This window comes from Dendropsophus ebraccatus, chromosome 8, assembly GCF_027789765.1.
Source record: "Dendropsophus ebraccatus isolate aDenEbr1 chromosome 8, aDenEbr1.pat, whole genome shotgun sequence".
In the NCBI taxonomy this organism is placed as follows: Eukaryota; Metazoa; Chordata; class Amphibia; order Anura; family Hylidae; genus Dendropsophus; species Dendropsophus ebraccatus.
In genome coordinates, this window is record NC_091461.1 from 16,528,009 (window position 1) to 16,549,187 (window position 21,179).

The window sequence follows — 21,179 nt, forward strand, 5'->3', positions numbered from 1 at the left end:
AGGAGGGATGGAGGGGTGGTGCAAAGTTAGGGCACAGATATTCTAGACCACGTCCGTTTGACACAGGGCTGCCAGTTTAAAAGTTGTTTTTCAGGACAATAACTGCATCACCTGCCGAACGGACCCCAGGACAGATCTTGGATTAAAAGCAGCTATCTGACGGTACAAGTTGTGGGTACAGAGTCGCTTTAAATGACTGCATGAACAGTAAAGTGATCCTTCACAGATCATGAGTGCATCTTGCAGATTGTTGCTTGCGTCCTCGCATGGCCTCGTACAGGGCCGTGTAAAAGGACCCTAAGTCCATGGTTCCTAGCACCGGACCACTGGTCACTTACACCAATGTTTACTCACCAAAATGAATGGGGGTTTCAGAAGCAGACATATAGCCTTAAAGCAACTCTGTACCCACAATCGCCCCCCCCCCCCCAAACCACTTGTACCTTCGGATAGCTGCTTTTAATCCAAGATCTGTCCTGGGGTCCGTTCGCCAGGTGATGCAGTTATTGTCCTAAAAAACTACTTTTAAACTTGCATGAGGAGGGTGGGGAGGAGGGACAGAGAGGTTGTGCCAGCCTAATGCATACACAATCTAAGCCCCGGCCATTGGGCATGGGGCTGCCAGTTTAAAAGTTGTTCTTTAGGACAATAACTGCATCACCTGCTAAATGGACACCCACGACAGATCTTGGATTAAAAGCAGCTATCCGAAGGGACAAACAGTTTGGGGGGGGGGGGGGGGGGGGTCAGATTGTGGATACAGAGTCGCTTTAAAGGGGTATTCTCATCTGGGGTAGTTATGCCCTATCCACAATATATACAGGATAGGGCATAACTAAGAGATTGTGGGGGATCTAGAGAACAATGACCCCCAAATTACCTGGGAAGTTGCAGGCTGTGCGTGCTCGCTGCCACTCCGTAAGTTCTCTATGAAGCCACTGACTGACGCTGAATGCAGCTTTTGGTTCCTTGTCAGCTCCATAAAAATTAATAGATTCAGCTGAGATTTCGGTGTCCCTGTTCTCAAGATTTCAGGGGCCCCAGTGGTCGAACCCCTTGCAGTCTCTTAGTTATGACTATCCTGTGCATACCATGGATAGGGCTTAACTATCCCAGATGGGAATACCTCTGTAAGTGTCATTAGAAATAGCTGCCAGCTAGTGATGAGCAAACCTCAAATGCAGTCAAATACTTCGGAGAAAGAATGAGCCAACTATAATGCGTAGGGGGTCTTCCGATTCCAGGGTAATAAATATTTGACACAATTAATTTCAACTGCCCAACCCCTTTGTTCTTAGACAGATAAGCTACCACCAGAGGAATTGGTTAGCGGCCTATGCCTTTTTTCTCCATGCAGAAATTTTTGTGTATGGAGGAATCGGTAGATATTGTTGTTAAGGTATTGTTGAGGTAGTTGTTAACTGAACAGAAGTTTGGCCAACAGCCACCGTATCACTTGCCACCTTAACCACCATTATGGACTGAAATACATGACTGTGATTGTTTACCGGGCGATCATTACGAATGCAAATAGTGGCAAGACTTGATCATGGTTAGACATCATGTGAACCCTTCAGGGTTTTCTTACCTCTTTGTTGTATTGGACGTTGACAGTGTTTGGAGCACCCAGTTCTAGAAACATGAAACATTTGTGGTTATTACATAAAAAAAATAATCATTTAAGCACAAAAATATCCAAAAAATTAAATCACTGGATTGTTGTTTCCAGTTGTACTATCCTTGATCAAATACTCTTTCACAAGTTGGCTACCTCAGGTAACATTTTATTCCCTTTGCTCTTTTTGTTTGCTGACTACAGAGTTTGTAGTCTGTGAACATGGAGACACATAGATCTGCACTGGAGCTGTATACATAAATCGGAAGCCTAATTTAAATCCACAATTTTGGCATCATTTCTGTTTTCAAATTTAGAACAGAGTAGTAAAATGTTTTTAGCAATAAAGAAACCCTCGGGATTTCATATGATAGGGGATTTGGGCTGGTTAGAGACCTCCACCCCTATGATACACAGTGTAGAGAGAGGCAATCTACGTGCCTAGAGACAGTCATTATACCTCTGAGTGAATCACTGCACTGATATATTCCACTGATACAGAGTATACAAATAGAATATCTGATAATAGGTCACCTTGCAAAAAAATTTAATAATTGTAAAAAAAAAAAAAAAATGCAAACACAGTATAACCGATAAAAATTGTGAAACCGAGTGAGAACAAAAAGTGATGAGTAATGTACGGGAAAGGTTATTCGATAAGGATTTCTAACCCAAGTTTCCTCTTTATATGTGACATAGTTATTCCTATCAGCACTAAAAATAAAAAGTTCTTGCCTCCAAAATTAGCAGGACTCTCTCATGTTGGGGTAGATTTGGCCAGATGTATACTGTATATCAATGTAATACCCAGGCGGAGTAGTCGGTGGTTGGTAGTAGTAAGTCTATTAGTGACTTTCTGGATGGCTGACCCTGTAGATCCCTCCTATGGACTCTTATAGCTTTTGTCAATGTGGGTCTGCACAAGATTGGACGACTCTTACCCCAGGGTACACTAGTGTATGGTGACGGGGTATATACCTGAGATGTTATGTGTGTGATTAAACAGTCTAGACACAGATGTAACTAGCAAACAGGAGTAATACCTAAAATAGGCACTAACCCTGGCTGTAAGCTGATAAAGAGTTTAGTGTAGCAGGAGAGTCCTTGTACAGCTTTTTTTTCTCTTTCCTGTCTCCACAATTTTCCCTGTCTGATCAGGAACAAACTCTTTGACTTTTTCTTTCGGTGCGAACTAAAAGTAGTCTTTGGTGAAAATTTTTTAGACTTCCAGCTTTGCCGCAGAACCAGAACCCAGATCTGTCCGATGGAGGTAGCAGCTTAAACAGGATGTTTAGCTCTTAAAGTGACTCTGTACCCACAATCTGACCCCATCCAAACAGCTTGTACCGTCAGATAGCTGCTTTTAATCCAAGATCTGTCCTGGGGTCTGTTTGGCAGGTGATGCAGTTATTGTCCTAAAAAACAACTTTTAAACTGGCAGCCCGGTGCCCAACGGCCGGGGCTTAGATTGTGTATGCATTAGGCTGGCACAACCTCTCTGTCCCTTCTCCCCCCCCTCCTCATCATTAGGAATGCTCCAGGCAGATTGTCTCCTATTCATCAGCTGTGTGAATACTGGATCATTAAGGCACCTGTGCAATGTTCAGACAGGAGAAAATGTTCCAGTGGCATTCCTAATGATGAAGAGGGTGGGGAGGAGGGACAGAGGGGTGGTGCAAAGTTAGGGCACAGACACTCTAAGCCACAGCCGTTGGGCACGGGGCTGTAAGTGTAAAAGTTGATTTTTAGGACAATAACTGCATCACCTGCCGGACGGTCTTGGATTAAAAGCAGCTATCTGAAGGTACAAGCGGCTATGGAGGAGGGAGGGGGGGCAGATTGTGGGTACAGAGTCGCTTTGAAGGGGTAATCCAGGATTAGATAAAACACGACTACTTTCTTGTAAAAACCAAAGTTTAGTCAACTGTGAAGCCTGCCTAGTACAGGTACCAGGATACTGCAATTCGATGTATATTGTAGTAGGTGGAGCCTATATTGTAAGGGGTGGAGCCTAAATTAAGACCGGCGTATGAGTACACCGGTCTCCATTAATCCCCTCCTTTATGTTTGGTATATGAACCCCTATAGCTCGGTCACAGACATGCCAGGGTATATGCTGGAGTACCTGAGAGGCGTCCGCTGTGATACATTTATATTGATTAAACAGGATGATGACTATTTCCTGGTTCCTTTATTTCTGCTTTAATAATTTTATTATTGCAGTTTTATTTAGAACCACAAATGACTCACCTCACTGACTTTGGTCGGCCAACGGGAGTATCCGGCATTCAGCTGATAGTCTGTCAGCCTGTCAGGGATAAGAGAAACAGAGAACAGGATTGGACTAAAAGCATACTAAAGATATGTCCATGTGGTCACAGGTTACATTGCTGATCCTGAATAATCCTGAATTATACTCCAGAGCTGCACTCACTATTCTGCTGGTGGGGTCACTGTGTACATACATTACATTACTGATCCTGTACTGATCCTGAGTTACATTCTGTATTATACCCCAGAGCTGCACTCACTATTCTGCTGGTGGGGTCACTGTGTACATACATTACATTACTGATCCTGTACTGATCCTGAGTTACATTCTGTATTATACCCCAGAGCTGCACTCACTATTCTGCTGGTGGGGTCACTGTGTACATACATCACATTACTGATCCTGACATTTTTATGTACAGTATTTTATTTACAGCTTGAGGCTATGTTCACACTACGTACGAATCCGTACGCATTTCGTACGGCGCTGTACATGTGCGGCTGAAACTACGGGCGTGCGAATATTCGATGTGCGGCCGGATGCGTACGCAATGTGTACGCAATGCGAACGTACGCCCGTATTCTACTTACGCTTCCCGAGCGCCCTACGAAGCGATCTGACAGCGGTCTTTTACTTGGAAATCTTCGCCTAGCCCCGGACACCCCACAGAACCTTTTGAATCGGCATAGAAGAGTGGAAAAATGAAGAAATCACCACTTCGTACGGATTCGCGTGATACGCTACGGGCGTAAGTTACAAGCCTTCCGGCCGGAAACAATGGTCTGGTTCATTTCTTACGGCGCCGTATACGATCCGGGCGTACATTCGTACAAAGTGCGAACTGTGCGGCCGGGATCGTATACTTTGCATTGTACGCTAACTACGTAAGTTTCCAGCCGCAAATTCACGGAGCGCACTACGGCCGGAAACTTACGTAGTGTGAACCTAGCCATAAACAGTATAGTCAGTATACTCTTAGATCAATGCTTTATACATTTTAGGAAACATGAGGCCGCTGGTAGGTATCCGGGCTCCGGCTGGTAATTTGGTGATTCATCCTGAGGTTTCTGACGAAATCCTGCAGCTGTTATAACCAAGTTTTCTATTGCACTAAAATTTCCCAAAACATTTTGCAACTAGAGCTGCATAGGATTGACTTTTTTTTAAAGAAATAAATAAATTCCTACATTTCAAAGCTGCCCAGTCAGTGCACAGTCTGTGGTTACACCTTGGAGTGAAGAGCATTACAAGCTGCAGCATTTCTGCAGTGTCTGGTATTTACTTTCTCTACTAGAGTCTACATTAGTTTAGGGGTCTGGTCTGGGGTCTGTATTAGTTTAGGGGGTCTGGTCTGGGGTCTGTATTAGTTTAGGGGTCTTGTCTGGGGTCTGTAATAGTTTAGAGGTCTGGGGTCTGGATTTGTTTAGGGTCTGGTCTGGGGTCTGTATTAGTTTAGGGGCCTGGTCTGGGGTCTGTATTAGTTTAGGGGTCTGGTCTTGGGTCTGTATTAGTTTAGGGTTCTGGTCTGGGGTCTGTATTAGTTTAGGGGTCTGGTCTGGGGTCTGTATTAGTTTAGGGGTCTGGTCTGGGGTCTGTATTAGTTTAGAGGTCTGGTCTGGGGTCTTTATTAGTTTAGGGGTCTGGTCTGGGGTCTGTATTAGTTTAGGGGTCTGGTCTGGGGTCTGTATTAGTTTAGGGGTCTGGTCTGGGGTCTGTATTAGTTTAGAGGTCTAGTCTGGGGTCTGTATTAGTTTAGGGGTCTGGTCTGGAGTCTGTATTAGTTTAGGGATCTGGTCTGGGGTCTGTATTAGTTTAGAGGTCTGGTCTTGGGTCCATATTAATTTAGGGGTCTGGTCTGGAGTCTGTATTAGTTTAGGGGTCTGGGGTCCATATTAATTTAGGGGTCTGGTCTGGGGTCCATATTAATTTAGGGGTCTGGTCTGGGGTCTGTATTAGTTTAGAGGTCTGGTCTGGGGTCCATATTAATTTAGGGGTCTGGTCTGGAGTCTGTATTAGGTTAGAGATCTGGTCTGGGGTCTGTATTAGTTTAGGGATCTGGTCTGGGGTCTGTATTAGTTTTGGAGTCTGGTCTGGGGTCTGTATTAGTTTAGGGGTCTGGGCTCCGTATTAGTTTAGGGGTCTGGTCTGGGGTCTGTATCAGTTTAGGGGTCTGGTCTGGGGTCTGTATTAGTTAAGGGGTCTGGTCTGGGTTCTGTATTAGTTTAGGGGTCTGGTCTGGAGTCTGTATTAATTTAGGGATCTGGTCTGGGGTCCATATTAATTTAGGGGTCTGGTCTGGGGTCTGTATTAGTTTAGAGGTCTGGTCTGGGGTCCATATTAATTTAGGGGTCTGGTCTGGAGTCTGTATTAGTTTAGAGATCTGGTCTGGGGTCTGTATTAGTTTAGGGATCTGGTCTGGGGTCTGTATTAGTTTTGGAGTCTGGTCTGGGGTCTGTATTAGTTTAGGGGTCTGGGCTCCGTATTAGTTTAGGGGTCTGGTCTGGGGTCTGTATCAGTTTAGGGGTCTGGTCTGGGGTCTGTATCAGTTTAGAGGTCTGGTCTGGGGTCTGTATTAGTTTAGGGGTCTGGTCTGGGGTCTGTATTAGTTTAGAGGTCTGGTCTGGGCTCTGTATTAGTTTAGGGGTCTGGTCTGGGGTCTGTTTTAGTTTAGGGGTCTGGTCTGGGGTCTGTATTAGTTTAGGGGTCTGGTCTGGGGTCTGTATTAGTTTAGGGGTCTGGTCTGGGGTCTGTATTAGTTTAGGGGTCTGGTCTGGGCTCCGTATTAGTTTAGAGGTCTGGGCTGGGTCTGTATTAGTTTAGAGGTCTGGTCTGGGGTCTGTATTAGTTTAGGGGTCTGGTCTTGGGTCTGTATTAGTTTAGGGGTCTGGTCTGGGGTCTGTATTAGTTTAGGGGTCTGGTCTTGGGTCTGTATTAGTTTAGGGTTCTGGTCTGGGGTCTGTATTAGTTTAGGGTTCTGGTCTGGGGTCTGTGTTAGTTTAGGGTTCTGGTCTGGTCTGGGGTCTGTATTTGTTTAGGGTTCTGGTCTGGGGTCTGTATTTGTTTAGAGGTCTGGTCTGGCATCTGTATTTGTTTAGGGGTCTGGTCTGGGGTCTGTATTAGCTTAGGGGTCTGGTCTGGGGTCTGTATTAGTTTAGGGGTCTGGTCTGGGGTCTGTATTAGTTTAGGGGTCTGGTCTGGGGTCTGTATTAGTTAAGAAGTCTGGTCTGGGCTCCGTATTAGTTTAGAGGTCTGGTCTGGGCTGGGTCTGTATTAGTTTAGAGGTCTGGTCTGGGGTCTGTATTAGTTTAGGGGTCTGGTCTGGGGTCTGTATTAGTTTAGGGGTCTGGTCTTGGGTCTGTATTAGTTTAGGGTTCTGGTCTGGGGTATGTATTAATTTAGGGCTCTGGTCTGGGGTCTGTGTTAGTTTAGGGTTCTGGTCTGGGGTCTGTATTAGTTTAGGGGTCTTGTCTTGGATCTGTATTAGTTTAGAGGTCTGGTCTGGGCTCCGAATTAGTTTAGGGGTCTGGTCTGGGGTCTGTATTAGTTTAGAGGTCTGGTCTGGGTCTGTATTAGTTTAGAGGTCTGGTCTGGGGTCTGTATTAGTTTAGGGGTCTGGTCTTGGGTCTGTATTAGTTTAGGGGTCTGGTCTGGGGTCTGTATTAGTTTAGGGGTCTGGTCTTGGGTCTGTATTAGTTTAGGGTTCTGGCTTGGGGTCTGTATTAGTTTAGGGTTCTGGTCTGGGGTCTGTATTAGTTTAGGGGTCTGGTCTGGGGTCTGTATTAGTTTAGGGGTCTGGTCTGGGGTCTGTATTAGTTTAGAGGTCTGGTCTGGGGTCTTTATTAGTTTAGGGGTCTGGTCTGGGGTCTGTATTAGTTTAGGGGTCTGGTCTGGGGTCTGTATTAGTTTAGGGGTCTGGTCTGGGGTCTGTATTAGTTTAGAGGTCTGGTCTGGGGTCTGTATTAGTTTAGGGGTCTGGTCTGGAGTCTGTATTAGTTTAGGGATCTGGTCTGGGGTCTGTATTAGTTTAGAGGTCTGGTCTTGGGTCCATATTAATTTAGGGGTCTGGTCTGGAGTCTGTATTAGTTTAGGGGTCTGGGGTCCATATTAATTTAGGGGTCTGGTCTGGGGTCCATATTAATTTAGGGGTCTGGTCTGGGGTCTGTATTAGTTTAGAGGTCTGGTCTGGGGTCCATATTAATTTAGGGGTCTGGTCTGGAGTCTGTATTAGTTTAGAGATCTGGTCTGGGGTCTGTATTAGTTTAGGGATCTGGTCTGGGGTCTGTATTAGTTTTGGAGTCTGGTCTGGGGTCTGTATTAGTTTAGGGGTCTGGGCTCCAAATTGGTTTAGGGGTCTGGTCTGGGGTCTGTATCAGTTTAGGGGTCTGGTCTGGGGTCTGTATTAGTTAAGGGGTCTGGTCTGGGTTCTGTATTAGTTTAGGGGTCTGGTCTGGAGTCTGTATTAATTTAGGGATCTGGTCTGGGGTCCATATTAATTTAGGGGTCTGGTCTGGGGTCTGTATTAGTTTAGAGGTCTGGTCTGGGGTCCATATTAATTTAGGGGTCTGGTCTGGAGTCTGTATTAGTTTAGAGATCTGGTCTGGGGTCTGTATTAGTTTAGGGATCTGGTCTGGGGTCTGTATTAGTTTTGGAGTCTGGTCTGGGGTCTGTATTAGTTTAGGGGTCTGGGCTCCGTATTAGTTTAGGGGTCTGGTCTGGGGTCTGTATCAGTTTAGGGGTCTGGTCTGGGGTCTGTATTAGTTTAGAGGTCTGGTCTGGGGTCTGTATTTGTTTAGGGGTCTGGTCTGGGGTCTGTATTAGTTTAGAGGTCTGGTCTGGGCTCTGTATTAGTTTAGGGGTCTGGTCTGGGGTCTGTTTTAGTTTAGGGGTCTGGTCTGGGGTCTGTATTAGTTTAGGGGTCTGGTCTGGGGTCTGTATTAGTTTAGGGGTCTGGTCTGGGGTCTGTATTAGTTTAGGGGTCTGGTCTGGGCTCCGTATTAGTTTAGAGGTCTGGGCTGGGTCTGTATTAGTTTAGAGGTCTGGTCTGGGGTCTGTATTAGTTTAGGGGTCTGGTCTTGGGTCTGTATTAGTTTAGGGGTCTGGTCTGGGGTCTGTATTAGTTTAGGGGTCTGGTCTTGGGTCTGTATTAGTTTAGGGTTCTGGTCTGGGGTCTGTATTAGTTTAGGGTTCTGGTCTGGGGTCTGTGTTAGTTTAGGGTTCTGGTCTGGTCTGGGGTCTGTATTTGTTTAGGGTTCTGGTCTGGGGTCTGTATTTGTTTAGAGGTCTGGTCTGGCATCTGTATTTGTTTAGGGGTCTGGTCTGGGGTCTGTATTAGCTTAGGGGTCTGGTCTGGGGTCTGTATTAGTTTAGGGGTCTGGTCTGGGGTCTGTATTAGTTTAGGGGTCTGGTCTGGGGTCTGTATTAGTTAAGAAGTCTGGTCTGGGCTCCGTATTAGTTTAGAGGTCTGGTCTGGGCTGGGTCTGTATTAGTTTAGAGGTCTGGTCTGGGGTCTGTATTAGTTTAGGGGTCTGGTCTGGGGTCTGTATTAGTTTAGGGGTCTGGTCTTGGGTCTGTATTAGTTTAGGGTTCTGGTCTGGGGTATGTATTAATTTAGGGCTCTGGTCTGGGGTCTGTGTTAGTTTAGGGTTCTGGTCTGGGGTCTGTATTAGTTTAGGGGTCTTGTCTTGGATCTGTATTAGTTTAGAGGTCTGGTCTGGGCTCCGAATTAGTTTAGGGGTCTGGTCTGGGGTCTGTATTAGTTTAGAGGTCTGGTCTGGGTCTGTATTAGTTTAGAGGTCTGGTCTGGGGTCTGTATTAGTTTAGGGGTCTGGTCTTGGGTCTGTATTAGTTTAGGGGTCTGGTCTGGGGTCTGTATTAGTTTAGGGGTCTGGTCTTGGGTCTGTATTAGTTTAGGGTTCTGGCTTGGGGTCTGTATTAATTTAGGGTTCTGGTCTGGGGTCTATGTTAGTTTAGGGTTCTGGTCTGGGGTCTGTATTAGTTTAGGGGTCTGGTCTTGGGTCTGTATTAGTTTAGAGGTCTGGTCTGGGCTCCGTATTAGTTTAGGGGTCTGGTCTGGGGTCTGTATTAGTTTAGGGGTCTGGTCTGGGGTCTGTATTTGTTTAGGGTTCTGGTCTGGCGTCTGTATTTGTTTAGAGGTCTGGTCTGGCGTCTGTATTCGTTTAGCGGTCTGGTCTGGGGTCTGTATTAGCTTAGGGGTCTGGTCTGGGGTCTGTATTATTTTGGAGTCTGGTCTGGGCTCCGTATTAGTTTAGAGGTCTGGTCTTGGGTCTGTATTAGTTTAGGGTTCTGGTCTGGAGTCTGTATTAGTTTAGGGTTCTGGTCTGGAGTCTGTATTAGTTTAGGGTTCTGGTCTGGGGTCTGTGTTAGTTTAGGGGTCTGGTCTTGGGTCTGTATTAGTTTAGAGGTCTGGTCTGGGCTCCGTATTAGTTTAGGGGTCTGGTCTGGGGTCTGTATTAGTTTAGGGGTCTGGTCTGGGGTCTGTATTTGTTTAGGGTTCTGGTCTGGAGTCTGTATTAGTTTAGGGTTCTGGTCTGGGGTCTGTGTTAGTTTAGGGGTCTGGTCTTGGGTCTGTATTAGTTTAGAGGTCTGGTCTGGGCTCCGTATTAGTTTAGGGGTCTGGTCTGGGGTCTGTATTAGTTTAGGGGTCTGGTCTGGGGTCTGTATTTGTTTAGGGTTCTGGTCTGGCGTCTGTATTTGTTTAGAGGTCTGGTCTGGCGTCTGTATTCGTTTAGCGGTCTGGTCTGGGGTCTGTATTAGCTTAGGGGTCTGGTCTGGGGTCTGTATTAGTTTAGGGGTCTGGTCTGTGGTCTGTATTATTTTGGAGTCTGGTCTGGGCTCCGTATTAGTTTAGAGGTCTTGTCTGGGCTGGGTCTGTATTAGTTTAGAGGTCTGGTCTGGGGTCTGTATTAGTTTAGGGGTCTGGTCTTGGGTCTGTATTAGTTTAGGGGTCTGGTCTGGGTCTGTATTAGTTTAGGGGTCTGGTCTTGGGTCTGTATTAGTTTAGGGTTCTAGTCTGGAGTCTGTATTAGTTTAGGGTTCTGGTCTGGGGTCTGTGTTAGTTTAGGGTTCTGGTCTGGGGTCTGTATTTTTTTAGGGTTCTGGTCTGGGGTCTGTATTAGTTTAGGGTTCTGGTCTGGGGTCTGTGTTAGTTTAGGGTTCTGGTCTGGGGTCTGTATCAGTTTAGGGGTCTGGTCTGGGGTCTGTATTAGTTTAGGGGTCTGGTCTGGGGTCTGTATTAGTTTAGGAGTGGTCTGGGGTCTGTATTAGTTTAGGGTTCTGCTCTGGGGTCTGTATTAGTGTAGGGTTCAGGTCTGGGGTCTGTGTTGGTTTAGGGTTCTGGTCTGGGGTCTGTATTTGTTTAGGGTTCTGGTCTGGGGTCTGTATTTGTTTAGGGGTCTGGTCTGGGGTCTGTATTAGTTTAGGGGTCTGGTCTGGGGTCTGTATTAGTTTAGGAGTGGTCTGGGGTCTGTATTAGTTTAGGGGTCTGGTCTGGGGTCTGTATTAGTTTAGGAGTCTGGTCTGGGGTCCATATTAGTTTAGGGGTCTGGTCTTGGGTCTGTATTAGTTTAGGGGTCTGGTCTGGGGTCTGTATTAGTTTAGGGATCTGGTCTGGGGTCTGTATTCATTTAAAGGTCTGATCTGGGGCATGTACATGTTATTTTAGGGGTATTAGTTTAGGTAGCTAATCTGGGGCATGTATGCATGTATAAGCTTAGGGGTCTAGTCTGGGGTCTTTGTTCATTTAGAGGTCTGGTCTGGGGTCTGTAACTATTTTGGGATCTTGTTTGGTGTCTGTATTTATTTAGGGAGTCTAGTCTGCATTCTGTTTATTCTGGGTGTGTAGGGGTTTTGTGGGAGGAGGTCTGGGATGTATATTAGTGCAGGAGTCTAATCTAGGGTCTGTATCTGGGGGGCAGGGGCGGGCTGGGCCGGGGGGCAGGGGGGCATATGCCCCCCGGGCCGCTCTTCCCCCAGCTGTCAGGGCCGCCTGGCTGCTGACAGCTGGCTGGAGTCCTCAGTGCCTCCCCTGCTTACAGCCCCGCCCTCTTCTGTCATATTTACCTGTGGCTGTGGATCCGGACTGTGATGGAAGCGGCCGCTGAAGCCCCGCCCCCCATTACGTTAAGCCCCGCCTCCTTTATGGCCATTATGCTTTCCTATAAGCCTATGAGGCTTATGGTAAAAAGCAAACTGCTGTACGCAGTATCTTCCTCCGGCCACCAGAGGCCGCTCTCTCCTCCCAGCTCGTTCTCCTGTGTCTGGGCTAGAAGAGCCTGAAGACCGAGAAGATGGTGTCTGCAGGAAGCCAGGTACCTACACAGGAGGACATCTACACAGCAGGACATAGGGCAGGGGGAGGGGACCAAGGCCCTCCAGCTGCTGCAAAACTACAACTCCCATCATACCTGGGCAGCCATAGGCTTACCATAGATGATGGGAGTTGTAGTTTTGCAACAGTTGAAGAGCCAAGGTTCCCTATCCCTGACATAGAGGACACATATATACAGGAGACCTACACAGGAGGATACATATATACAGGAGACCTACACAGGAGGATACATATATACAGCAGGAGACATACAGAGGAGTACATAGAGGATACATATATACAGAAGGATACATATATACAGGAGACCTACACAGGAGGATACATATATACAGGAGACCTACACAGGAGGATACATATATACAGGAGGAGACATACAGAGGAGTATATAGAGGATACATATATACAGGAGGAGACATACAGAGGAGTATATAGAGGATACATATATACAGGAGGAGACATACACAGCAGTACATAGAGGATACATACAGAGGAGTATATAGAGGATACATATATACAGGAGGAGACATACACAGCAGTACATAGAGGATACATACAGAGGAGTATATAGAGGATACATATATACAGGAGGAGACATACACAGCAGTACATAGAGGATACATACAGAGGAGTATATAGAGGATACATATATACAGGAGGAGACATACACAGCAGTACATAGAGGATACATATATACAGGAGGAGACATACAGAGGAGTATATAGAGGATACATATATACAGGAGGAGACATACACAGCAGTACATAGAGGATACATATATACAGGAGGAGACATACACAGGAGTATATAGAGGATACATATGTACAGGAGGAGACATACACAGGAGTATATAGAGGATACATATATACAGGAGGAGACATACACAGCAGTACATAGAGGATACATACAGAGGAGTATATAGAGGATACATATATACAGGAGGAGACATACACAGCAGTACATAGAGGATACATATATACAGGAGGAGACATACAGAGGAGTATATAGAGGAGACATATATACAGGAGGAGACATATATACAGGGGTATATAGAGTATACATATATACAGGAGGAGACATACAGAGGAGTTAGGGCTGGGCGATTAATCAAATAAATTTGCCCAGAAGGTTATAATCGATTTCGATTAAAATCATAAATTAAATTTTCACAAAAAATCACTGCAGGCAGAGCAGCGTAGAGTGATGGGTTGGCGGTTGGGCTGGAGTTGCAGGTCAAGCAGGCGGCGCGGAGGTGAGGTGCATGGCGGGCGGCGGTGCGTGGAGTGTCGCGCCGGAGGTGAGGTGCAGGGCAGTCGGGCAGTCCGCCTAACAGAGCCGCGACTGACCTGCCCCAGCTATACATATCACGTCCAGTTCCCCTCCCGGCCACACGTGCAGGTCCCTGGTCTCTGGAGGAGGCTGCAGGGACTGTAGGGGTGATAGCGTCGCTTCGGGTCCTGGAGCTGAACAGCGGGATCTGCATCCCCCGATCCCGCTGTACAGCTCCAGTAATGGCAGTGACGCTATCACCACTAGAGTCCCTGCGGCCAGGGCCGTATTTACCACTAGGCACCTGTGGTCCGATGCCTAGGGCAGCACCTTGCAGGGGGGCAGCACCAGGGAGCAGGGGGACAGAAAAAACTAATTCTTTTGTTTTTATTTTTTTAGTTTCCCTTCTCCCGTTCAGACTTGCCAGTAAATCTGGTGTCTTTTCCAGGGGGGTATGGTGGTATTGGTCAGGTCTGGTATCGCCAATAGGTGCTTGAAGATGGGGCGTCTCCAGGTTTAGTGCCTAGGGCAGCAGCAGCTGTTAATACAGCCCTGCCTGCGGCCTCCTCCAGAGACCGGGGACCTGCACGTGTGGCCAGGAGGGGAACCTGTGTGCCGGGGTGAGAGGAGGAGGGATATGTGCACTCCTGCCCCAATCACGCCCAGCTGCCCCAGTTTCCCCCAGTAAGCCCCTGTCACCTCTCATTTATACCTTTATTACTACTACACCCCTCATCTTTACCTGTACTACTACTACTACTTCTACTACACCCCTCATCTGTACCTGTACTACTACAGCCCACATCTATACCTGTACTACTAATTCCCCTCATCTTTACTACTAATACACCCCTCATCTTTACCTGTACTACTACTAATCCCCCTCATCTGTATTACTAATACACCCCATATCTATACCTGTACTACCTCACCCTTCATCTTTACCTCTACTACTACTACTAATGCCCCTCATCTGTATTACTAATACACCCCATATCTATACCTGTACTACTACACCCCTTATCCACTATACCTCCACTACTACACTCTACCTAGATGGAGGCACCATGTGTCCCGCTATCCCCACCCCCACCCCCTCGCTTATCCCGGAAATGCCCCTGCCTGCATGTGTCCCTGCTACATAGAGGATACATATATACAACAGTACATAGAGGATACATATATACAGGGGGAGGCATATATACAGTAGTACATAGAGGATACATATATATACAAGAGTACATAGAGGAGACATATTTACAGGAGTACATAGAGGAGACATATATACAGAAGTACATCGAGTGATATAAACTATTGTAAAAATACAGTAACCCCAGCTTTCCCAGCATCTTATACTCAGTATGATGGAGGTCACCCAGCTTTCCTAGCATCTGTCTATGGGACCGTTTCGTGTCATCACTGAGCCGCCCAATAGACTTATACAGGAAAGTGAGTTCTGACCCTTTCACAGGGCACAGTAGGATATTTGGTCACCAATGACTGGAAGGACCGAAGATGTTATAGGTAAGAGGTTAGAGGCCAGAGTGGTCCTTTAAGGATGGGCCGCCAGCCTGCTACTCATGGGCCAGTGCTGTGTACTTGCCTCCCGGGCTAAAATTTGCCAGCCAGCCCCTGCTGGGGGGGTCTGGTCTAGGGGTCTGTATCTGGGGGTCTGGTCTGAGGTCTGAATATGTTTAGGGATCTGCATTCATTTTGGGGTATGATAAAAGGAGGCAGGTGCACTACTTTTCCTTTAAATGCCATAGTTTGGAATAAAGAATATTCTAAAACTCTTTCTCCTCTCATAAGCTGTCAAACATGAGTTATAAAGCTGTGTTAAATAAAGTGTAATATAAATGCAATGCGGCTATCAATTTAGTAGGTGAGAATAAATGTCATCATTACATACAATGTAGAATAAAAGAGGATAAAATCCATAGGGGAAAGGATTTGCGGATAAAAGTGCCTAGTAAGCAGATAGCAGTAACTAGTGCCAGGCAGCTGCTGCCAAGGCTGATGAGATCACCGCACGAGTCGAGATGTACATGATAAAAACCTTATTCATGCATAGTCAGACTGACACGGAATACTCTGCAGAGTTTTGGACACAGACACACAAGGAAGGAGATGATTGGGCAATCCAAGTATTTAAAGTAATTGGTGATTACAGTCAGAGGAATACTGAGAACTCCCAGGGGATAAAGGCTCCTTACTGACTACTATACAAGTCCCTTTTGTTTTAAAACCTTTAAACCATTACCTTCTCAATAATTTGTTTTTATTTAAAGAGTCTTCCAGTATTGCAAAAGGCAAAAAGCTTTCAAAAACATGTTTCTCTAAAGGGGTATAGGCTCCAATTATCACTGCCTACAGCTGTTCATGGGGTGCTTATTGCATACACATTTATGAAGCATATACAGAGTGCTCCCCCTAGTGGTGGCTTCAGTAGGCCAAAATTGTATTCTTTATTCTATAAAAGAAAATAGGGGATTTGGAGACCTGTACAAAGGGAGATTTGACCCCCTTAAAGATTTATGGTGTCGTTTTTGTAGCGACTGTCTGAGGATACTAATACCTACACAATCCCTGATAGTGATGGTAAGTCAACCCCTGACTGTAGGATCAAGAAAGCCCATACTTAGAGGTGACCAAATGGATTAAGTATATGTTTGGTCTGTATCTGTTAATACCTCTAATTCCTTAAACAATTCTGGGCTTCGGGGTTAGGATTAAACTTTTTTTTTTTTTTTTGCATAACTTCATTCTAAAAGCCATAACTACTTTATTTTTCCATTTCCATAGCCATAGGGTGTCTGTCCCGGTGTCTGAACTAATTTTGCGATCTGATTTCACTTCAGAAAAAAAGTTAGGGTCTGGTCTGGGCCCTGAATTCTGGGTTAAAATCCCACCAAGGACAACATATTGTATGTTTTCTCCATGTTTGCGTGGGTTTTCTTCAACACTCCAAATGTACAGATAGTTGAATTTACATTGTAAGTCCCAATAGGGACTAGGACCAATCTGAGTAATTAGAAGCTTTGTACAGCGCTGCAGAATACATTGGCACTACATAAGTAAGGGAATAATAATTATTAATACTATAGGGACTGGTCTAAGGTCTAAATTAGTTTATTGATCTGGTTAGGAGTCTGAATGAATTTTGGGGTCTGGATTAGTTTTGATGTCTGGGGTCTGGATTTCAGGGGTCTGACTTGAGGTTTAAATACATTTCCTGGGCTGGTTCGGCATTTGAATAAATCTTGGGGTCTGGTCTGAGGTGTGAATTCATTTCAGGGTCTGAATAAATTTACATGTTTGGTCTGAGGTCTAAATTAATAAATAATTTTTTTTCTGGGTGAGATTTCATTTTGGGTTGGAACTAAACAGGTCTTAACTTCAGTTGTTGCATCTGAATAAACTTGTGTGGGGTGTAGGGAGATTAGGGGTGACAGCAGTAAGAGGTATAGGGAGATTAGGGGTGACAGCAGTAAGGGGTGTAGGGAGATTAGGGGTGACAGCAGTAAGGGATGTATAGAGATTTGGAGTGACAGCAGTAAGGGGTTTAGGGAAATTTGGGGTGACAGCAGTAAGGGGTGTAGGGAGATTTGAGGTGAGAGCAGTAAGGGGTGTAGGGAGATTTGAGGTGAGAGCAGTAAGGGGTGTAGGGAGATTTCGATTGACAGCAGTAAGGGGTGTAGGGATATTTGGGGTGACAGCAGTAAGGGGTGTAGGGATATTTGGGGTGACAGCAGTAAGGGGTGTAGGGATATTTGGGGTGACAGCAGTAAGGGGTGTAGGGAGATTTGGGGTGACAGCAGTAAGGGGTGTAGGGATATTTGGGGTGACAACAGTAAGGGGTGTAAGGAGATTTGGGGTGACAGCAGTAAGGGGTGTAGGGATATTTGGGGTGACAGCAGTAAGGGGTGTAGGGATATTTGGGGTGACAGCAGTAAGGGGTGTAGGGAGATTTGGGGTGACAGCAGTGAATGACACGTCCTCCTCTGACTTCCAGTCACATGGGGACCTTTTAAATGTCAACCCACAAACTAGGAACAATGAAACAGCTGCATCCGTGACAAATAGAGGCTCAAACTTGTCTGAATAAACTTAAGGTGATAATATCGCCACTTCCTGATCTTTCCTGGAAAGCCCCTTTAAGACATTTTACTGTATTTCTTATTTCAGGTGTATTGGAAAGCACTCCAAAAGATGAGTCTGGAATGAAGCAGTCAATAGCAGACAGGGAGTAGTGGAGAGGAGGGGGATGAAGCTGCAGAAACAGCAATGGAGACATCCAACTGGGTCAAAGCAAAAGCACAACTCTGACATCGCAACAGGAAGATTCTGCGGTTGTCTAATAGTATAGGGAAAGATTCTCTTGGTTGTCTATATCAACCAATCACAGCTCGGCTTTCATTTCTAATATTGCTCTGGTAAAGTGAAAAGTAAGCTGTGATTGGTTGCTATAGGAACTGTGATTGGTTGCTATGGGCAATAAAAAGAATTATACTATAAAACATCACCATAAATCTCCCTCATAGTCCCTTGGTGAAGCAGAAGTCTGCCGAACATGAGAATTTGTCATAAAAAAAGCATTACTTACACATCCCTGCGCCTGCCGCCCTCCTGGATCTCCTGCTCCAGCCATGTCATTACTAGAGATGAGCGAACCTCCAGCATGCTCGAGTCGATCCGAACCCGAACGTTCGACATTTGATTAGCGGTGGCTGCTGAAGTTGGATAAAGCTCTAAGGTTTTCTGGAAAACATGGATACAGCCAATGACTATATCCATGTTTTCCACATAGCCTTAGGGCTTTATCCAAGTTCAGCAGCCACCGCTAATCAAATGCCGAACGATCGGGTTCAGATGGGCTCGAGCATGCTCCAAGTTCGCTCATCTCTAAATACAATACAATAAAAAGAAACAGAAACATCTGCTTTGTGTATACCTATAGAGAGGTAGGATTTATGATATTCAATATACAAGCTAATGGTCAAACATGACCAAAAAAAGTAAACTCATAGAAGCAATGTATAGAAAAGAACTCATAGAATCCTGTAACAAAGGCCGGCCTCTGTGAGTAGGCAATGTGGCCGTAGCAAAAAAACAGAATAATCGTAGACTTCCATGAGACTGCATAATGGCTAGCTAATAAACAAGATCACTTTTATCATGAAAAAACAAATCTTACAGAAAAAGGAGGGAAGAAAGATAAAAAAGGAAAGAAAAAGTGAGCGATCAAAACAAAGACAGTCGATTATGGTCAAAACCCTAGAAGCCTGAGCACCCAGGGGCGCCCCACACACCCCCTGTAGTACTCCAGGGTAACGGAAATGGGCATCTCTATGATATACCTAATGAGACAGTGCTATATCTGGGAGAGGCAAGGAAGTCCAGCCAAGCAAACCAAGTGGAGGTATATGTGGAGGCTTCTTTGGGGGAGACAGCTAGAAGCTCCTCTATATGCTGAATGCGTGTGATATCCTTGAACCATTTGTCCAGCAACTGGACGTCTGTGGATCTCCAGTGTCTGGGAATCACCGTTTTGGCCGCATGGAGGAGATGGCGTGTAAGGGATTTTTTTGTATTTCAGTTGGCTCATAGGGAACATGAACAATAGTTGAGACTCAGGAGTGTTGGGGATAAGCACGTCTGTGATTTCTGAGATAATTTTCAAGACTGCCTTCCAGTATAAGTGGATACGGCAGCAGCCCCACCAAATGTGTGACATAGTACCTGGGGCGTTGCTACATCTTCAGCACAAGTCGGAGACAGAGGGGAACCATCTATGAAGAGCCACAGGAACCCTGTACCACCTTGAAAGGATTTTGTAGCAGGTTTCCTGCGGCTTCGTGGCAATAGTCACCTTATGTGTAAGAAAGAAGCATCTGGTCCATTGTTCCTCAGTAAACTTTTTACCAAGTTGGGTCTCCCATTTCCCACAGAAGAGAGGGGGGTCTGCTGACCTTCCTGAGATCAGTAGACTATAGATCGAGTGTGGCGGAGAGGAGGCAGCCATACACAAGTTTTCAAAATCAGTGAGGGGGCGAGAAAGGTGTTTGCCTCTCGATATGGAGGAGTAAAAATGCTTAAGTTGTAGTTATGCAAACGGAGCACGCGGGATGACAACATCTTCTTTAAGAATAGAGTTAAGGGGCTTGAGTGCACCCTTAGCCAGAACATGGACAAAGCGTAACGTAGATTTTTTTTAAAAAAGAGGAGGATAGGGGATGCCTTAGGGGGGAATTCAGGATGGCCGGTAATCGGCAAAAGAGGACCTAATGGATCTATCTGGGAGTTACCCGTGCGGCCTATGTGGAGAATAGCTAAGGTATGGCGAGTGGAAAAAGACATGGAGTAAGTATTTAACAATGAGAGTGCCAAAGTCCATGGGAGCATAGCTAAGGATTTAGGAGAAAGTGATGGGGCTAGACAATCCCACAGTTTAGTCCTCTCATTGTGGATCAAATCCAGGACATAAGCGTGTACACATGCCAGGTAATACAGGCGTCGGTCCGGAGGTCCTGTGCCTCCTAGGAGTTTAGGTCTGGTCAGAGTCAGCCTATTAAGACGAGGGCGTCCAGAGGCCCACAGGGAGGGGAGGGAGACCTCGGGGTTTGTGATGTACACTAATATATCATCGTGGATTTTGTGGGTGCGTGGGTCTGCCCGGATAGAGGCCATCAAATGCTCCATGACCAATACATATAATAAGGGGGACAGGGGGCATCCCTGGCGGGTGCCGTTGTGTGTTGGAAATGAGTAAGAAAGTGTCACATTAACTTTTAGTTGGGCCATAGGGGCTTTGTAGAGTGCCATAATTGGTCATCTATCACCATAATTTTACCTATCATTGAGGCAAGTTCCAAGGAGGAGAAGGGCTCTTCTAGCGAGGCTATATCCTCACTCGGGAGGAGTGGAAAAGGGGAGATGATAAAGCTCTGAGTAAAACGGGGGAAATTGGGCCTTCTTAGTTTTAACACAGGTAGTATGTAATTGAGCCATACATGCCCATAACGATCTGGCTAACATCCGTCCACTCTTCTTACCATATTTGTAGAAGCGACTCCTGCAGACTTGGAGAGCTCTGCCCCAGTAGGCCTCTAACAACCTCTTCACTTCGAGTCTAGCCGCTTGCAGATCTCTCAGCAATGAAACGGAGAGTGCACGCTTGTGAGCCAGTTCGAGTGTAGATACTGTATTAAGTGCCCGGGATAGAGCGTGAGCCTTTTAAGTGCCTCCCATTTAACATGAGGTTCTGTAGGGTCCTCGGCATGGTTTTGTAGAAAGTTCGAGATTGTTTGGTTCAGTACTGATACACACACTGGGTCACAGTAGACATCACCTACTTGGGTCATCTCCCCTTTCTGTGGGTGGGGGTAGCAATAGTCCGGGTGGGTCACAACTCCACTCCAAACCACCGTGATAAGTACCCAAGGGACCCTCTCACAACTAAAATTAAAGCATGTGTGCCTCCATACGTTACAGCACTTTTCCATCTGGCTGAGCTGTACTAAGATCACACACCACCGTAGTGGTCACCACACAACATTTATAAGGTTTACATTTTTTATTCATTTTTGAGGGGCAGAATGAACAGTAACTATATAGCTATTTTGGCCTTTTTCTTTAAGGTTTTTTTAATGTCATTCACTGTACTGATTTATTAACAAATT

The 21,179-nt window shown here is 45.8% G+C and overlaps 1 protein-coding gene across 2 annotated transcripts in view; it reads right to left on the minus strand.

Moving 5' to 3' along the window:
- Positions 1–21,179, minus strand: part of SCNN1A (sodium channel epithelial 1 subunit alpha) — a 71,737-nt gene that overhangs the window by 18,214 nt on the left and 32,344 nt on the right. For both annotated transcript variants that reach the window (XM_069979932.1, XM_069979933.1), the window contains 2 exons: positions 3,866–3,923; positions 1,589–1,632 (listed from right to left, as the gene is read on the minus strand). In XM_069979932.1, the coding sequence (XP_069836033.1) occupies positions 1,589–1,632; positions 3,866–3,923 (102 nt within the window). The remainder of the gene's footprint in view (positions 1–1,588; positions 1,633–3,865; positions 3,924–21,179) is intronic.